General features: G+C 40.6%; 1 protein-coding gene across 1 annotated transcript in view; it reads left to right on the top strand.

The window, feature by feature from the left end:
* The window catches only part of lrsam1 (leucine rich repeat and sterile alpha motif containing 1), a 31894-nt gene that overhangs the window by 13032 nt on the left and 3182 nt on the right, over positions 1–15680 (top strand). The window contains exons 10-24 of the mRNA XM_059357532.1: positions 966–1075; positions 1215–1244; positions 2217–2339; positions 2621–2760; positions 3566–3610; positions 4907–4977; positions 6393–6492; positions 6654–6741; positions 6832–6906; positions 8555–8635; positions 8878–8973; positions 10494–10592; positions 10677–10808; positions 13320–13386; positions 14184–14398. Of these exons, the coding sequence (XP_059213515.1) occupies positions 966–1075; positions 1215–1244; positions 2217–2339; positions 2621–2760; positions 3566–3610; positions 4907–4977; positions 6393–6492; positions 6654–6741; positions 6832–6906; positions 8555–8635; positions 8878–8973; positions 10494–10592; positions 10677–10808; positions 13320–13386; positions 14184–14398 (1472 nt within the window). The remainder of the gene's footprint in view (positions 1–965; positions 1076–1214; positions 1245–2216; positions 2340–2620; positions 2761–3565; positions 3611–4906; positions 4978–6392; positions 6493–6653; positions 6742–6831; positions 6907–8554; positions 8636–8877; positions 8974–10493; positions 10593–10676; positions 10809–13319; positions 13387–14183; positions 14399–15680) is intronic.

Raw genomic sequence — 15680 nt, 5'->3', positions numbered from 1 at the left:
TGATATAAGACATAATCTTCGTTGGTTCAGCTCATTTTTCATTGAATTGTATGACTGGAGAGAGTCAGTAGAAGTAAGAGAATGAAAATCCCCAAAATGCATGGGATTCATGTAGCCTGGCTAACACCAGACCAAATCTCATTGGAGATTAGGTCTGGACACCTTCAATGCTTTTCTCCGTAGAGGAGGTGTGGTTTACGATCCTCCGGAGCCGTTTATTGGACGCTTAGAATGTCTATCAAAAGCGTCTGTAGGTAGCTCTTAGCCAATCAGATCAGTTATACCAGATGACGTAGTAGAGCAACAGAGATGGATGTTTGTTGTGTGTGTGTCTGTGAGAGTGTTGCTTGCTGCTTTGCTCCTCCAGTTCTCGCTTTCTGCAAGATTATTTATTTTCACGCTTTATTCCCCCTCATGTCATTCAGCCACACACATCCACTGATTTTATGGGCAATAAACAAGCTGCTGCGGGTCTCTGGGGGCTCCGCTGTCCCCCGATTCGGAGCGAGATCACCGGCGGTGACCGGCGGTCTCACTGGCTCGGCGCAACGAGCCGCAGAAACCGCCCGTGCGGCGCTAATAGCCCCGCTACCGGTGATCTCGCTCCGAGCCGGGGGACAGCGGAGCTGCCGAGAGACCTTTCGCCTTTCAACTTTCGCTCTAAACTATTTAAAACACCATCTACAGCTAAAGAGAGTTTCGCGTCTGCAGCAGCCATGTTGGATCCGGAAAGCTTCCAAGTGCCGAGTAGTACGCGTCATCGTCTCACCGTCCCTCCCCGCTCTGTGATTGGATCCCTAAAACAGGGCTAAGATAATCGCCTCGTTGCCAGACCGCCTGGAGGTTCGAAATCAAATTCGAGCGCGCAAGGCAGTCTGGGTATACCCAGGCTAGGATTCATGTGCCAATATATAAGACTGTATGAGAGAATAATATTGGATTTTTTTGGCTGATGTGATTTTCAGAGCTGGGAGAGGAGTACTGCCCCCCGTCCCAGTACCTCCTGCCGGTGCTGGAGAATGACTGTGGCAAACAGAACACTGACTGTCTGGATGGCTTGGACATGGCCTGGCAGGTACAGTAGCTGTCACATGCAAGACCCTACACAGGAGCAAACCCGCTATGTAGCACTTCATTTGAACCTTGTAAATTGCTGCAACTTTCTGTTGATTATACTGGAAGTCTAATTATATTGTCCTCACTTTCTGTTGCAGAACAAATTCAGTGACTACGAGAAGAGAAAGGTATGGGACTCTAGTGAAACGATTGATATGTGTTTATATTCTGTTTGACCACTAGTCACAGCACTGAGTTGGCCAGCTGACGTAAAAACAGAACGCAATTATTTGCAAATCCTGAGCAACCTACATTAAATAAATACTGTAAAAAGACTATATCTATGATGGCGTATGAGATCCAAGTATTAAAAAAATTTAATATTTAAAAAAAAAAGTGGCAAATCTACAGGAAACACTTGGCAAATCTAGGAGGAAAAAGTAGCAGATTTGTGAGATTAAAAGTGGCAAATCTACGTGAAAAAGTAGCAGATCTATGAGATTAAAAGTGGCAAATCTATGAGAAAAAAAAGTAGCAGATTTATGAGATTAAAAGTGGCAAATCAACAAGAAAAAAGTCACAGATTTATGAGATCAAAAGTGGCAAATCTATGTGAAAAAAGTAGCAGATTATTGAGATTTAGGTTGGAAAATCTATGAGAAGAGTCACAATTTTATGGGATTAAAAGTGGCAAATCTACAAGAAAAAAGTAGCAGATTTATGAGATTCAAAGTGACAAATCTACGAGAAAAAATAAGCAGATTTATGAAATTAAAAGTGGCAAATCTACAAGAAAAAAGTAGCAGTTTTATGAGATTCAAAGTGGCAAATCTATGAGAAAGAAGTCGCAGATTTATGAGATTCAAAGTGGCAAATCTACATGAAAAAAGTAGCAGATGTGAGATTCATAGTGGCAAATCTATAACAACAAAGTAGCATCTACGAGAATTTTTTTGCAGATTTATAAGATTAAAAGTGGTAAATCTACAAGAAACAAGTAGCAGATTGATTAGATTAAAAGTGGCAAATCTATGAGGAAAAAAAGGAGCAGATTCATGAGATAAAAAGTGGCAAGTCTGCGAGAAAAAAATTGCAGATTTATGAGATTAAAAGTCAGATTAGAAAGACTCTGACTCTGATTTTGTCCCTCTGACCTTCAGGAGCAGAAGCACCAGGCCAAGCTGGACTTCGAGCGGCACCTGGAGCAGAAGAAGGACGAGCACACCCAGTTTATACTCATGAACCACTCCCGCAAGGAAAACATCCTCCACTCAGTCCGACAGGTACAAAACATGTTCTGTTGCACCAGCATCAGATAGATGAGCTATGTGCATACGAACAGTGAAATTGTATCAGATATCAGAATGTAACTGTAACAGTATTAGATGTAACTGAAAGACCTGAGGATACCATTGGTACCAAACATGCCATGCTGGATTGTCTGGGAGGGAACTCCAAAGTTAGGCTACCTTTTGGCGATGAAACACTGGCATGATCATTTTTAAAGTGGTTTGTTTGTGTTGATTTCAGCTAAATGGGTGTGTTAAATCTATGTGATACTCAGGAGCAGGAGCGCCTGGAGCTGGGGGTCAGCCAGCAGCAGAGAGCCCAGGAGGCGGAGAGGCTGCTGGTGCTGGAGAAGGTCAGACAAGCTGAAGACGGGATCAGCAGCCGCATCAGCAACATGCTGATGGACAACAACAGGTGGGACGCTTTGTTTTGTTGGTGTGTGGATCTGTGTCACATCATAGAAGCTTTGTCCAGTATTGCCACAGCCAGTATTACCCTCAGGCCACAGATACAGAGCACCTAAACTAAGGACAAATAGAGCCCTGTCAAGCTTTGTCTCGGCATCCATAAGACTTTTGAATGGCTGAGCCCCCTTTTTTGAACTCTCTTTTAACACCTGGACTCTTTTTATTTTTTATATATTTTTTTAACTACTATTAATTATTTATTGCACCTCCACTATTCAATTCAATTCAACTTTATTTATAGAGCGCATTTCATGCACAAGGCAGACTCAATGTGCTTCACAATGGATATACATAATTACAGTTAAAAAACAAAACAAAACAACAGAAAACAAGCAAATACAAACAATTAGAAAAAAAATCAATTACAAATTAATTGAAGAGTGCAGGTAGACAAGCTATGCCATATTCACCACATACACACTTACTTACTCACACATGTGCACCCACTCCCACAACCACACGTACACAGTGTATTAATACTATGGAGGTATTAATAACGTATTTATTTCACTAGGCTCAGCAAAGATTTTATTATCTGCCATATGTCTAGTGTGGGCTGATGGTGTGTGGGTGTGTGTGTGCGCGTGCGTTTTGTATGTTTGTTTATTGTTTATTGTATGTATTGTTGTATTGTTTCTGCTCCTCCACATGTGAAGTTCCTAACGGAAAAAATAAAGTTCTTTGAATTGAATTGAATTTTCCAAAGATGAGTCTCTGCTAACTGCTCTGTATATTCTTTTTAATCTCTTCAGGCAGAAAAAAAGTGCTGAGTTTCTTCAATCCATGGAGGAAGACCGGTGAGTGGACAGACCTCCTGATCTGTTACAGCCGAGAGATAGAAAGCACTGCAACATATCAGCAGCACTTATCCAATTGTTTCCCACTTATCAGGCCGAGTCTATTTATGGAGCACTTTCCAAGTAAAGATGCTCAAAGTGCTTCTGAGGGGAAGGAAAATATACATGCAATGACAGCACACAGGGCCTTTAAAACATCAAAGCAAAACTTTGAGTCAGCATGGAGCAGCATAATAATTAGGGCTGCATAAGTAATCAAAATGTTATCAAAATTAGTGCAAAATCCAAATTGAAAGAAGGCCTATCAATAATTGTCAAAGGCAATTCGGAATGGTATTTTAGAAACATGTTTTAATTATTGTTGTGCTGCAGAGATGTCATATTTTATAGACACATTTACAAAAACTCTTTGTTTGGTACAGATCCCTGCAAAAACAACAACGCACCGTGATCATTTTACTATATTTTTCTATTCTAAAGAGACTAATGCAACACTGTGAATCATATCCAAATTCTAATGTCAGTCAAATTATGATTGATTAGCTGTGCAGCCATAGAGAAAAGAAATTTAACTCGCTACAGTGGGCGGGAAAAATAAAATCAATCAACCAATATATGCAAACATTGTTGATTTCTTCTCATGACGCAGACATGAAAACTATCCAGTAAATCACGTAATTACAGTTCATTTTGGCTGTCAGTCAGCCTGGTGAAGGCCGCGGTAAATAACTTCAAAACACATATAGAGCAGGATATTTGTGTGATTTTAACAGCTGTCTATGCAGATTACACTTCACTTAACATGACAGAAGACCGAGGCAGTGAACGCACCGCTCACATCTGAAGTGTGTAAAGCGATTTGAATGGTCGCTACTTGTAATAATAATAACTTTATTTTTATAGCACCTTTTTAAAACAGCAGCTTACAAAGTGTTCGACAGAGAGCAGTTCATTACACAGATTGATGTCATAAGGCTAAAAACAATTCTTACATTAAAAGAAAAACAATAAAAAAACAGAGCAGGAAAAATCACAAGATGTTCTCAGATGCACAGAAAATAAAAGGTAAAAGGAATAAAAAAGTAAAAAGGAGTAGTAAATGAGAAAACTTTACATAAATGCTAGTCTATAAAGATGGGTTTTAAGAAGTGATTTAAGTAGGTCTTATGGAGTTAATAATTCTGTTAAATAGCGAGGAGCCAGACCTAAAAGAGAATTTGTATTACAATTTGGACATTTTTACTTTTTTTTTACCCTTTAAAAAACTGAACATGTCTTGGATGTGTTCCCTTGTAGGATCCGTATGGAGCATCTGACTGCCATCACACAGGAGGAGGCCAACTCACTGAGGAAGAGGGAGGTGGCAGGTGAGCAGCTTTACCTAAACACTGTTCTATATGTAAAGTCTGTCACAGCCAATGACCTGCTCCTAAAAACAGATTACAGTGATCCATCCATTGTCACTTGAATAAAACCAAACTTATTTACATTTATGTACATATTAACAATAATATGGAGCAAACCGTCACTTTAAAGCTACTGTTGGTAACCTGAATGTGTGAATACGTTTTTGTCATTATTGTTGAAACTATCTGTCTTATGGTAAGTATTGCGATACAATATATTGCAATTTAACTGTTTATCTGCATTTTGTGTCCAACAAAATTAAATTCAATCAGAATTGTTTTGTCAAATAGTAGAAAATTCTCAGTTTATTCATCTCAGTTCAGTCTTTTTATTTCTCCACAATGAGAGTCAAACTCACAGACTGACCAACAAAGTATTCAGTCAAACTGAACTGAACTGATATCAAACATGTATGGACGACAACAACTGCAGCATTTTACCAAACTTTCCAAAACAACAAGCTTCACTGCTCTGATTTTTGGAATGAAACATTAAAATAGCTCAACTTTGCAGCATTATTTCCAATACTTCCCGACACGATATCCTGACGCAAAATTTCTAAATTTTTTTCTGGCGATTTTGAGGGGGCTTTTTTGGGTAATTTATGGTAATTTAACCTTGTTTAACGGATTAATTGTTTTTCTTGCATTAAAACTTTAGATTTAATGGAAAAAATATTTTAAAAAGAAGTAATATTAATTTTTTTTGAAAAAACCCCAAAACTTTAGCCAAACTTTGCAGCAACAACTTCCCGAAAAAGCGATATCCTAATATAGATTCCTTGGATCCAGTATATTCCTAAAAGTGAGGCGGCCATGAATCGGTATAGCATTATATTGCATCATATTGTCTTGAAGAAGACTTAAAAGTAGCGATTGAGAACATAATGTTTTTTCAGAGGTAATAAATCAAGTAAGAAGTCGTCTCAGTTTGTGTTGAGATAGATAGGACCGGAGTTCTTTTGCAGCCACTGTTGGCGCCCCCTGCTGGACTTTTGGCTGAAGACACTTCCAGGTTTGCTTCACTGCTCAGACCGGGAGGTTGTCGCCTGGTTCGTACCTCAGTACAACATATAAGTATCATCAGAGAGGACTTTAACTTTCAAATGTAGCCTCAGCAAACAGGCACACACCACAGTTTGGTCTGAAATGGAAACCAGGACTGACAGCGAGTCAGTCTGTATCGATTTTTTCCCACCTTTAACTCCTGAGTGGGTTAAACCTTGTAGGTTTAAATGACCTCGTGGCCGTACATCCTACACCGAGCTCTGAACAGAGGGTTTGTTTTGAACCTATTCCAGCTAGAATGGGATGCTGGTCATTACATTCAGAACTTTAACCTTCTCTTCCCTCTCGTCTCTCTCTCTCTGTTTTAGTGGCCATGCAGAAGATGCTGTCAGACAGCTGCTCCATGAGCCTCCTGCAGCAGGCCAGCGACTTCCGCAGACGGAGCATGGTGTCTGAGGCCTACAGAAGGTATACACACACGCACACACGCACACACACACACACACACACACACACACACACACACACACACACACACACACACACACACAGATCTGAGATGCAAAAACAACAAATAAAAAAACATTTTAAATTCTGCATGTGGTTTCTCTCCCCTTTTCTTCTATCAGTATGGAGAACTTGGACAGGAAGTTTGATAAGATGCTGTCCCTCCAGGTTTTGGACAAATCTAAAGCCATTGCCCAAATCTTACAGGAGGTATGTGGTTCCTGTATATGTCTTCGGCGAGCCTGGTGGAGGAATCAAAAAATCTCACCTGTTGTCATGTCCTGTGGTTGTTCCCTGCAGGAGGAGATGCAGAAAGCAGCGTTCCAGGCTCTGCAGCTGCAGAAAGACGCTGTGCACGGATACATCCGCAACCAGGTCTGTGTGCATGGGGGGAGGTGGGTGGGGTTCGGGTTAAACCTGTCACTGGTCTCTTTATGTTGTTTTTTATGACACTGATGGAGCTCAAAGTCACATATGTTTTGTTCATTATAAGTTTAGCAAGCAGTTTGATAAGTTTATATTATAACTAGAGGTTTGAATCCGCAGAGGCCCCACAATACGATTTTTTCCCAATACTTGAGTCACGATACAATAGCAAATAAACACTTTTATAATGGTTAGGACAACAAAATTAGCCACTTATATCCATGACAGAAGAAAATAAACTTTAACAAACCTTGTGCACCTGTCAGCCAGGCACTTTAGAAGCCTTTTTGATACTTTATATTTAATAATTACCATTGGTAATTCATTTTACTGTTCCGATTTCTTATTTCCTGACACTACCTTTCAAAATAAAGGCACCCGTTTCACACCGGATGGCACCTTTTCAAAATAAAAGCATCACAACATTGTAAAACAACTAGAAAATATACAAACATGGAAAAACAAGGTATATTATACACCACAAAGAACCTTGATAAAGGTAATTCACATCAGCCTTGTTATATTATATTTCCTTCAGGAGTTGATAGAGACCAAAAGCCGAGCTAAAAGGAGAGTAAATGTTAGACTTATATTCATTCAGTCAACATGAGCACTACTTCAAATAAAAAGCTAACAGTTCCTTTTTAAGCATCCAGTAGACAGGGCAAACATGTTGCCATGTCAACCTTAAAAAGAACTGAATCTGGATACTCTATCATGCTGTACACTGTGCACAATATGTACTAACTTGCGTAGTTCATACATTTCCAGTGGTGGAAAGTAACTAAGTACATTTACTCAAGTACTGTACTTAAGTATCATTTAGAAGTACTTGTACTTCACTTGAGTATTTCCATTTTATGTAACGTTTTACTTTTACTTCACTGCATTTTTAAGCACATGAACATCATAAACATGATAAATTTAAAGTGATTAGACATTTTTTAAATTCAATCTTATAAGAGTATATTTAGTAGTTTAATGAGAATTAAAACACTGCTTACATAAATGCATCAAAACAAATAATGTAATAATATATTTGAAATGTATAAAACAACCTGAGTGGATCCATTCTGCATAACAAGTACTTTGACTTTTGATACTTTAAGTTCATTTTGATGCTGATACTTTTGTACTTTTACTTCAGTAAGTTTTGAATGCAGGACTTTCACTTGTAGTGGAGTAATTTCACAGTGTGGTTTGCAGCATCTGGGTACCAGTAGTGCATGTGCAGAGGATTGCAACTTTAAATGTGTTGTTTTTCTGCCTCCTAGTGGCCACAAAATCTGTTAACGTTGAATAAGGGAAATCATCAAACCACATATGGCGATATGATTGGTCACACTTTCTTACTAATTATGCTGACAATGGGCTTTATTATCATTTTTTTCCCAGTTTTGCTCTTTATTTTATGTCACCCAAGCCCACCAGAAGCTAACTCATTTTTAAAAATCTTTGGTTACTAATCAGGTACCCATTAAAACCCTGTGTAATAAGGCAGAATATCATCTCATCAGAGTTTTCATCCTGACTCGGCAGCATGTGCCTTCTCCCTGCTAGCTTGCTAGCTTCATGTTTGCTTCTCCACTATCCCCAGATCAAGCTCATAGAGGGTGAATTAATGCAGCTGACTAGATTGGAGATTAAAAGACGCAATCTGGATGCTGAGAACCTGCAGGTGGGTATCACTGCCTTCTTTCATTGCCTTCCCACATTTACTTTGTTTTTTACTTTGTCCTGTTGATTACAATAACATTTATTTTGGTTGTTGTCATGTCATTGCTCCATGGCAACAATGTATCATTACACATGCTGAGGGCTGAGCTTCAAAAACAGAATTCAAAGTATTTAATAATTACAATGTGTTGTCACTGTTGTCACTGTGTGTGTGTGTGTGTGTTGTGTGTTGTGTGTGTGTAGGAGGTTCTGGTGGGCCAGCGTACAGCTCTTAGTGATATGTTGCAGCAGCTACTGAAGCAGAGAGATCAGAGAGAGCAGGAGCTGCGGCAGGTTCTGGTAAGGAAACAGCTGCTGTAAACTGGCCTCACTGGGTACGGTAATATAAGGTGGCACAATAGAAGGGCTTTAAATTTCTGGGAAACGTAATCTTTATCTGGCAAAATTGCTTGTAATCCTACATTTCACATGAACACTATAAGACGTGTTTCCACTGAGTACTTTTTGGAAAGTGGCTGAGTGTTTTGGCTCCACCCACTAGTGAGTTCCCCTCGTCCCCTGTTCCCATACAGGTACTTTTGTAGCGGCTAACCAAAGGAGTTTGGATTTGACAACAGACTGACGTGGCAAGCAGTGTTGACTTTATCTCTATATTTAGCGACTGTTCAGACCCTCTAGAGACTCTTTTTTTAAAAAGCATCTAGCAACAAATCTAATGACTTTTCCTGGTGTTATTAGAGACTTTTGGAGACTGGTTCCTACTCTTCTTAACAAGTAGAAAGCGCCGTCCCAAAGCACTCACAAGCGGTCCAGTCCTCCTGCAGGAGTCTCTCCCAGCTGCAGTCAGAGCAGGAGATGTTAACCCCTCAGCGTCCAGCCTGTAAAAGTCTGCACCTGAATCATGCATGCATGAAGCAGCCGCCTCAACCGTATCCAGTCAGCGTTGACTAGTCAGTAGCGGCTCAGAAAGTACCAACCTGAGGCAGGTGCTTTCTGAGCCGCTAACCGGTGAAGTTGTGCGGATCTTGGCCCATGTTCAAACCCAACTCTGAGCCATTCCCTCATGTCTTCCTCTCTGAAAAAATGAAAGAAGTTCACGGCTGTTTAGATGTACACGTTGCCGTGGATACGCTTTGTTCTGCTTCTATCCTGATTGACCGCTCGCCCTGTTAGTGACCTGCCAATCACAAGGTAGCCACGGCCCAAATCAGACCCTGCTTTACATCTATTTTCCTCTAAATGGGACCATTATTTACACATTTAACATCATAATGTCTTGAAGAAGACTTGAAACTAGAGATTGAGACCAGAATCTTGCCACGAGAACTTTTTCTGAAGTAATAAATCAAGTGACAAGTTGTCTCAGTTTGTTTTGAGATAGATAGGACCGGACTTCTGTTGGCGACCCCTGTTAGACTTTTGAAAGATTTCAGGCTTAAGGCACTTCCAGGCCACCCTTGGAATCTGATTGGCCAGCCGAGGTGCCACCCCATTATTGATTATTGATTGATGAAATGATGGGCTGTCTGCCTGATCAGGGGCAGAACCTTAGTTTGTACCAACTGTATGACGAGTTTAATCACAATTTTAAACACAGAACTGTAATAAACTATGAGATACTGCAGTGTTAGTAATTCATGTGAGTTGTGCAGACAGATATAATAACCCTACCCAGTCTGCCACAGCCCAAAATAATACTTAGCCCCTCTTAGGCCATCCCTGTGAACAAGTCTGGACATGCCATTGCTGTTGGGAATCTTTCAGTATAATGCCTTTAAATGGGGCTATTGTGGAGTCAGAGATTACTCACATTTGCTCCCTGTTAGTAATTAACTTCCATAATTTGTTTGTTGTTCCAGGCTGAGATGGAGCTGAAGTCTGAGTCCAACCAGCAGAACTACTGGATGATCCAGTACCAGAGACTGTTGGATGCCAAGCCGCTGTCGCTGCGCATGCAGGTACAGCACAGAGCAGAGAGGACCCACAGAAGGATCAGAAAAACAAACCGTGTTGATGTTGAACTGTGATGTTATTATTTGCAGGAAGCGGGTGTGGAGAAAGAGTTGGTCAACCTGTTGTGCAGACTGTCAGGTCAGCACTACCTGCCCATCCTGGCTCACCACAGAGTGACAACAGAGGCCCTCCTCCACATGAACTCCTCTGACCTCAAGAAGGTACGCCAGCAGCATCAGTACTGACACATTACATAACAATGTTTTCCACAGGATTTTATCAGAGTCTGTGGAGGGGTTACAGAACCATCTAGGTGGTCCGGCGAGAAAATTTTGGACATTTTTTAATTAAAATACTAGCCTGGCTAACACCAGACCAAATCTCATTGGAGATTAGGTCTGGAATCCAGCCGTTCATTTCTCCGTAGAGGAGGTGTGGTTTACGATCCTCCGGAGCCGTTTATTGGGCGCTTAGAATGTCTATCATAGTGTCTGTAGGTAGCTCTTAGCCAATCAGATCAGTTATACCAGATGACGTAGTAGAGCAACAGAGATGGATGTTTGTTGTGTGTGTGTCTGTGAGAGAGTGTTGTTTGCTGCTTTGCTTCTCCAGTTCTCGCTTTCTGCAAGATTATTTATTTTCACGCTTTATTCCCCCTCATGTCATTCAGCCACACACATCCACTGATTTTATGGGCAATAAACAAGCTGCTGCGGGCCTCTCGGCGGCTCCGCTGTCCGCGGTAGCGGGGCTATTAGCCGCTAGCGACGCTAATAGCTATTAGCCGCTAGCGGCACTAATAGCCGCTAGCGACGCTAATAGCCCCGCTACCATAACACCGGTGATCTCAGCGGAGCCGCCGAGAGACCTTTCGCCTTTCAACTTTCGCTCTAAACTATTTAAAACACCATCTACAGCTAAAGAGAGTTTCGCGTCTGCAGCAGCCATGTTGGATCCGGAAAGCTTCCAAGTGCCGAGTAGTACGCGTCATCGTCTTGCCGTCCCTCTCCGCTCTGTGATTGGATCCCTAAAACAGGGCTAAGAAACTCCCGTGGTTGCCAGACCGTCTGGAGGTTCGAAATTAAATTCGAGCGCGCAAGGCAGTCTGGGTATACCCAGGCTAGTAAAATACATCAATCTTGTTCACTTTGAGAGCTAAATGAGAGCAAACACCTCACATAACATCTTTCACAGTCCGGAGATACTGTATTATAGAATCTTTGTCGTTATGCTACTGTGTCATTTTGAATTGCCGTCAACATGCTTTCCACTAGGACAAGGAGCACCCAGCCAGTGTGGAAAAATAGCTGGCTAGGGGGGTCTGGGGGCATGCTGCCCCGGATACATTTTTTTTCCATAAAAGCCCAAATTTGAGAATAAGGGTTCTTTTATGTTTTCTTTAAGGCATCTTATTTTGACAGTCTTCTTGTAAATTCTGCGGTCGACACTGTGCTGTTATTTTGAAAGCTGTATGCATTTAGTGACAGGAAGTTATTCAAAACAGTTGGTCATAGTTTATTGTGACTAAAACAACTTTAAAAGCCAATTTAACAAGCGGCATAATGTAGCAGTGTGTTTGGATCTGACGGCCCGGACAGGTTGATAGGATTTAGTTTGGCGCATGCATACGACGCAATCATGTGGGTGCGGGACTGATACAGACGGGAAGGCACGTTGTATATCATGTTTTCAAGCGGAGAAGTGTGGAGGGCAGCTCGGTAAATTCCGTGCTTGTGTCAGTGTGTGAATGCGCCTCATGTCTCGGAGGAGGACGGAGAGGTTGGTCTGGGTTTGACTGACGGGTGACAGACACTCTGCTGACCAACGGCAACACAACGCAAAATAACTTTCAGTAGCTTGAAATGTGACGTTATCGCAGTACATGAGAGTCTGGCAGGACAGATTAGAGTCTAGCGGGCTGCCAGAGCCTAAGTTATTAATGGAAAAACCTGCATACTGCAACACCCGAATTCAGTTATCGGCTGTGTTGTTTACGTCAACACAAAGTCACCTCTGTAACTACTACGGTCCAGCGAAATTAATGGCCACGATTCATACAGTCATACTGTCTTGAAGGTTTATTTTTGTCTCTCTCTGTACGTCTGCAGACACCGTGAAAACTACAACAAAATAAAGACATAAAAGTTTCAAAAACACATTGTCACTCTGGAGTTGCATGCTCTTCTCTACAGCCGTGTTGCTCTGACCCGGCCTTTTCCCACAATGTCCTCAAATCAAACTGTGACCCTGTTATACTTCACAATAAAAGTCCCACATAAAGGCAATACATTTTTTAACCAAACATTTTATCCTTTAGACATGTTTATAAACCTTTTTAACATCTTATCTATTGCATTTTTAATCACCTTTTAATGACTTTATGAACTTGAATGATTATGAATTTGTCTGAAACATAAACAACTAGCACAAAATAAAATGTTTCTGAGACAGTTACAACCTCTCTGCAGAAGAGTTGGCTCAAGCAGCTGCACCAGTATCTCTATGGAGCCCTACTGTCAACCTCAACACTAGAACAAACAAAAAGTTATTTGACATGCACTTTTATTTTTATTTTTTTAATTTAGTTTGGGCTGGGTTTTTGACCCATACTGCAGCCAGCCACCAGGGGGCAATGGAGATGTTTTGGCTTCACTTTTGGGAAGCTATCATGTTGTCCATGTTTGACTTTAACTATTAGAGAATGAGCACAATGTTTATTTCTCTGTTTTCAGCTCGGCATCATTGAAGTGGGAATCCAGAAAGCTCTTCTAAACTGGGCTCGGGACCGCTACCCTGAAGGTACATTACGCATATTCTATCAGAAAGCGTGGTATGTAAGGTCTAATAAAGAACATACAGCACCAAACAGTGCTTTGAGTGGTTGCTAGGACTAGAAGAGTGCTGTATAAAGGCAGTCCATTTACCATAATGTTCAGTTTTTGTTGACATTGTTAATGTGTAAATTCAATTATATATTTATTTTAAGGTCATCGTTAAAAGTGTTGCTCTACCTTTTAGTGCAGCTCAAAAATTTCAACAAACGCAAATCGGCTTCTTTGGAAAATCAGATCATTGTCTTATATTTTATTAACAGTTAATTGGTAGAAAAGATTACAATAAAATAGTTTAGTGCAGCTGTTTACATGATGGCATCAATCCAGGTGATTCTACAGTATATCACACTGTAAATGGTTACATACTTATATTCAAATATTTTAAGAATAAAACCTGAACCGCTGAATTAGTTTTAAAAGAAACTAAAGGAAACCGACAACAGAGGGTAGACTGTTTGGATCATCATATGAAGGTGCATAATGTCTAATATTCCATAAAATAGCGTTATTTATTATAGGAAAGTAAACAAAACAGCCTAATTTGGTATAAAAATCACTACTAATAATTAACAATAATACTAAATGTAATAGTACTTAAAGAAAAGCACTAAATACTTCATGTTAAATTCGAACACAATTCTCTGTTAGAGTCTCCTGTTAAATGTACCTGTCGTTTCCCTTCTTTCTATGGATTTTTCTACAATAAGGAGAATTAAATCCCGTCAGTTTGCTGTCTCCTTATACCCTCTCTTCCTCCTCCAGGAGCTTGTAAGGCCATCGAGCAGGAGGAGGAGCTTCATGAAGAAGTCGCCCCCACGGCTCCGTCCCCCTGCCCCCCTCTGACACTCCCCAGCACCTCCAGCAACATCCAGATGCCCAGCCCACCGCTCACCCCGGGGACTCCGGTCACCCCCTCAGCCCCCAGCCCCGTGGATGGACCCGGGAGCTCAGAGTGCGTCGTCTGCATGGAGACCGGGGTAAGAAAAGTCCTGATACCTTCATTCTGAGCTATTCTCAATACTACAACTGCTATTGTTGTCTCATATCAACATTGTTTACAGGTGAAAAGACACGTTTTCTAAAACAAGGATCAGGCATAAGGCCTTTATTCGTGAAAATGTCTGAAAAAAATTATATTCAACCCTTGTGCCCTCCTCAAATTTACTACCCTCTCATGACCTTTGTGACAAAAGTCTCCAAGCACACAAAACTGGTATTAAATCACCATACATCAATATTTTTTCTCCTCTTTTTCCCATAAATCTGTTAAACAACTTCAGACTTGTTCAAAACTACAAAACATTCAATCATTTTCAGGATTTTAACCCTTTATACGCCAGTATAAATATTTTAATTATTCCATAATTTCTTTAAAAAAAACCAGGGTCATTTTCTTGCTCCAAAAATTTTTTTTCGACTGACCAGTCTTAGTCCAGATGGAACTGAATGATGCTGGAGGATGGATTGGTACTGTTCCTTCTTCATGATACTTCCTTTACTTCAAACACATCTCCTACTCTATCACCTGCAGAACTTCACCATGCCATGGCACTACCACCTCCATGCTTTATTGTCAGTGTTACGCATGGTGCATTAAGACGGTCACCAGTTTGTCTGCGGACATAGACTCGCAACTTGGCCTGTAGTGTACCTCTGAAGGTAGGCCTGGCAATTAGTGATTGTGAGAAATTTCAGGTGGATTACAGTGATCAGCTGTGAGCATATTTACTCGATCAAACATGTCAGAAATGTGCGTGACAACAGCCAATTAGAGTCTAACTTTTCCTGCTCCACTACTGTTTATAAGTTGACGGAAAAGTAAACTGAAAGCCCGAACATGGAGCTAAATGCAGAGCTGAGGGCAGCTGAATGTTGGGAAAGAGTAAATCAAATTACAATCTATCCACTGCTGTATCGAGAGAAAACTAACATTCACAGCACGGCACTTCATACAGGTATGGTGCATTCAATAGCGTTGGAAGGGCTATGGTGCGTTCAAGAGCATGGGACATATGATAACTTACAGAAAACAAGTTATTACTGAATGGAACTTAGTTCAATAAACAAGTAAAAACATTAACAGCGTCGGCTTTCTAAAACAAAACATCTCACAATTTGTTTCTTTTGGCTCTTGCATACCTTCAAAAACACTTCACTGTGTTATTTTATGCCTTTCTACATTTATTGTACTGATGAGTAAAAATATTTTATATATTTTTCTATGGTCATCTTATTTAATTTGCTTTGTTATTTACTTTG

The sequence above is a fragment of the Centropristis striata genome, chromosome 19 (assembly GCF_030273125.1).
Source record: "Centropristis striata isolate RG_2023a ecotype Rhode Island chromosome 19, C.striata_1.0, whole genome shotgun sequence".
In the NCBI taxonomy this organism is placed as follows: domain Eukaryota; kingdom Metazoa; phylum Chordata; class Actinopteri; order Perciformes; family Serranidae; genus Centropristis; species Centropristis striata.
The sequence above is the reverse complement of the archived record's forward strand: the minus strand, read 5'-3'. Positions and strand labels throughout refer to the sequence as shown.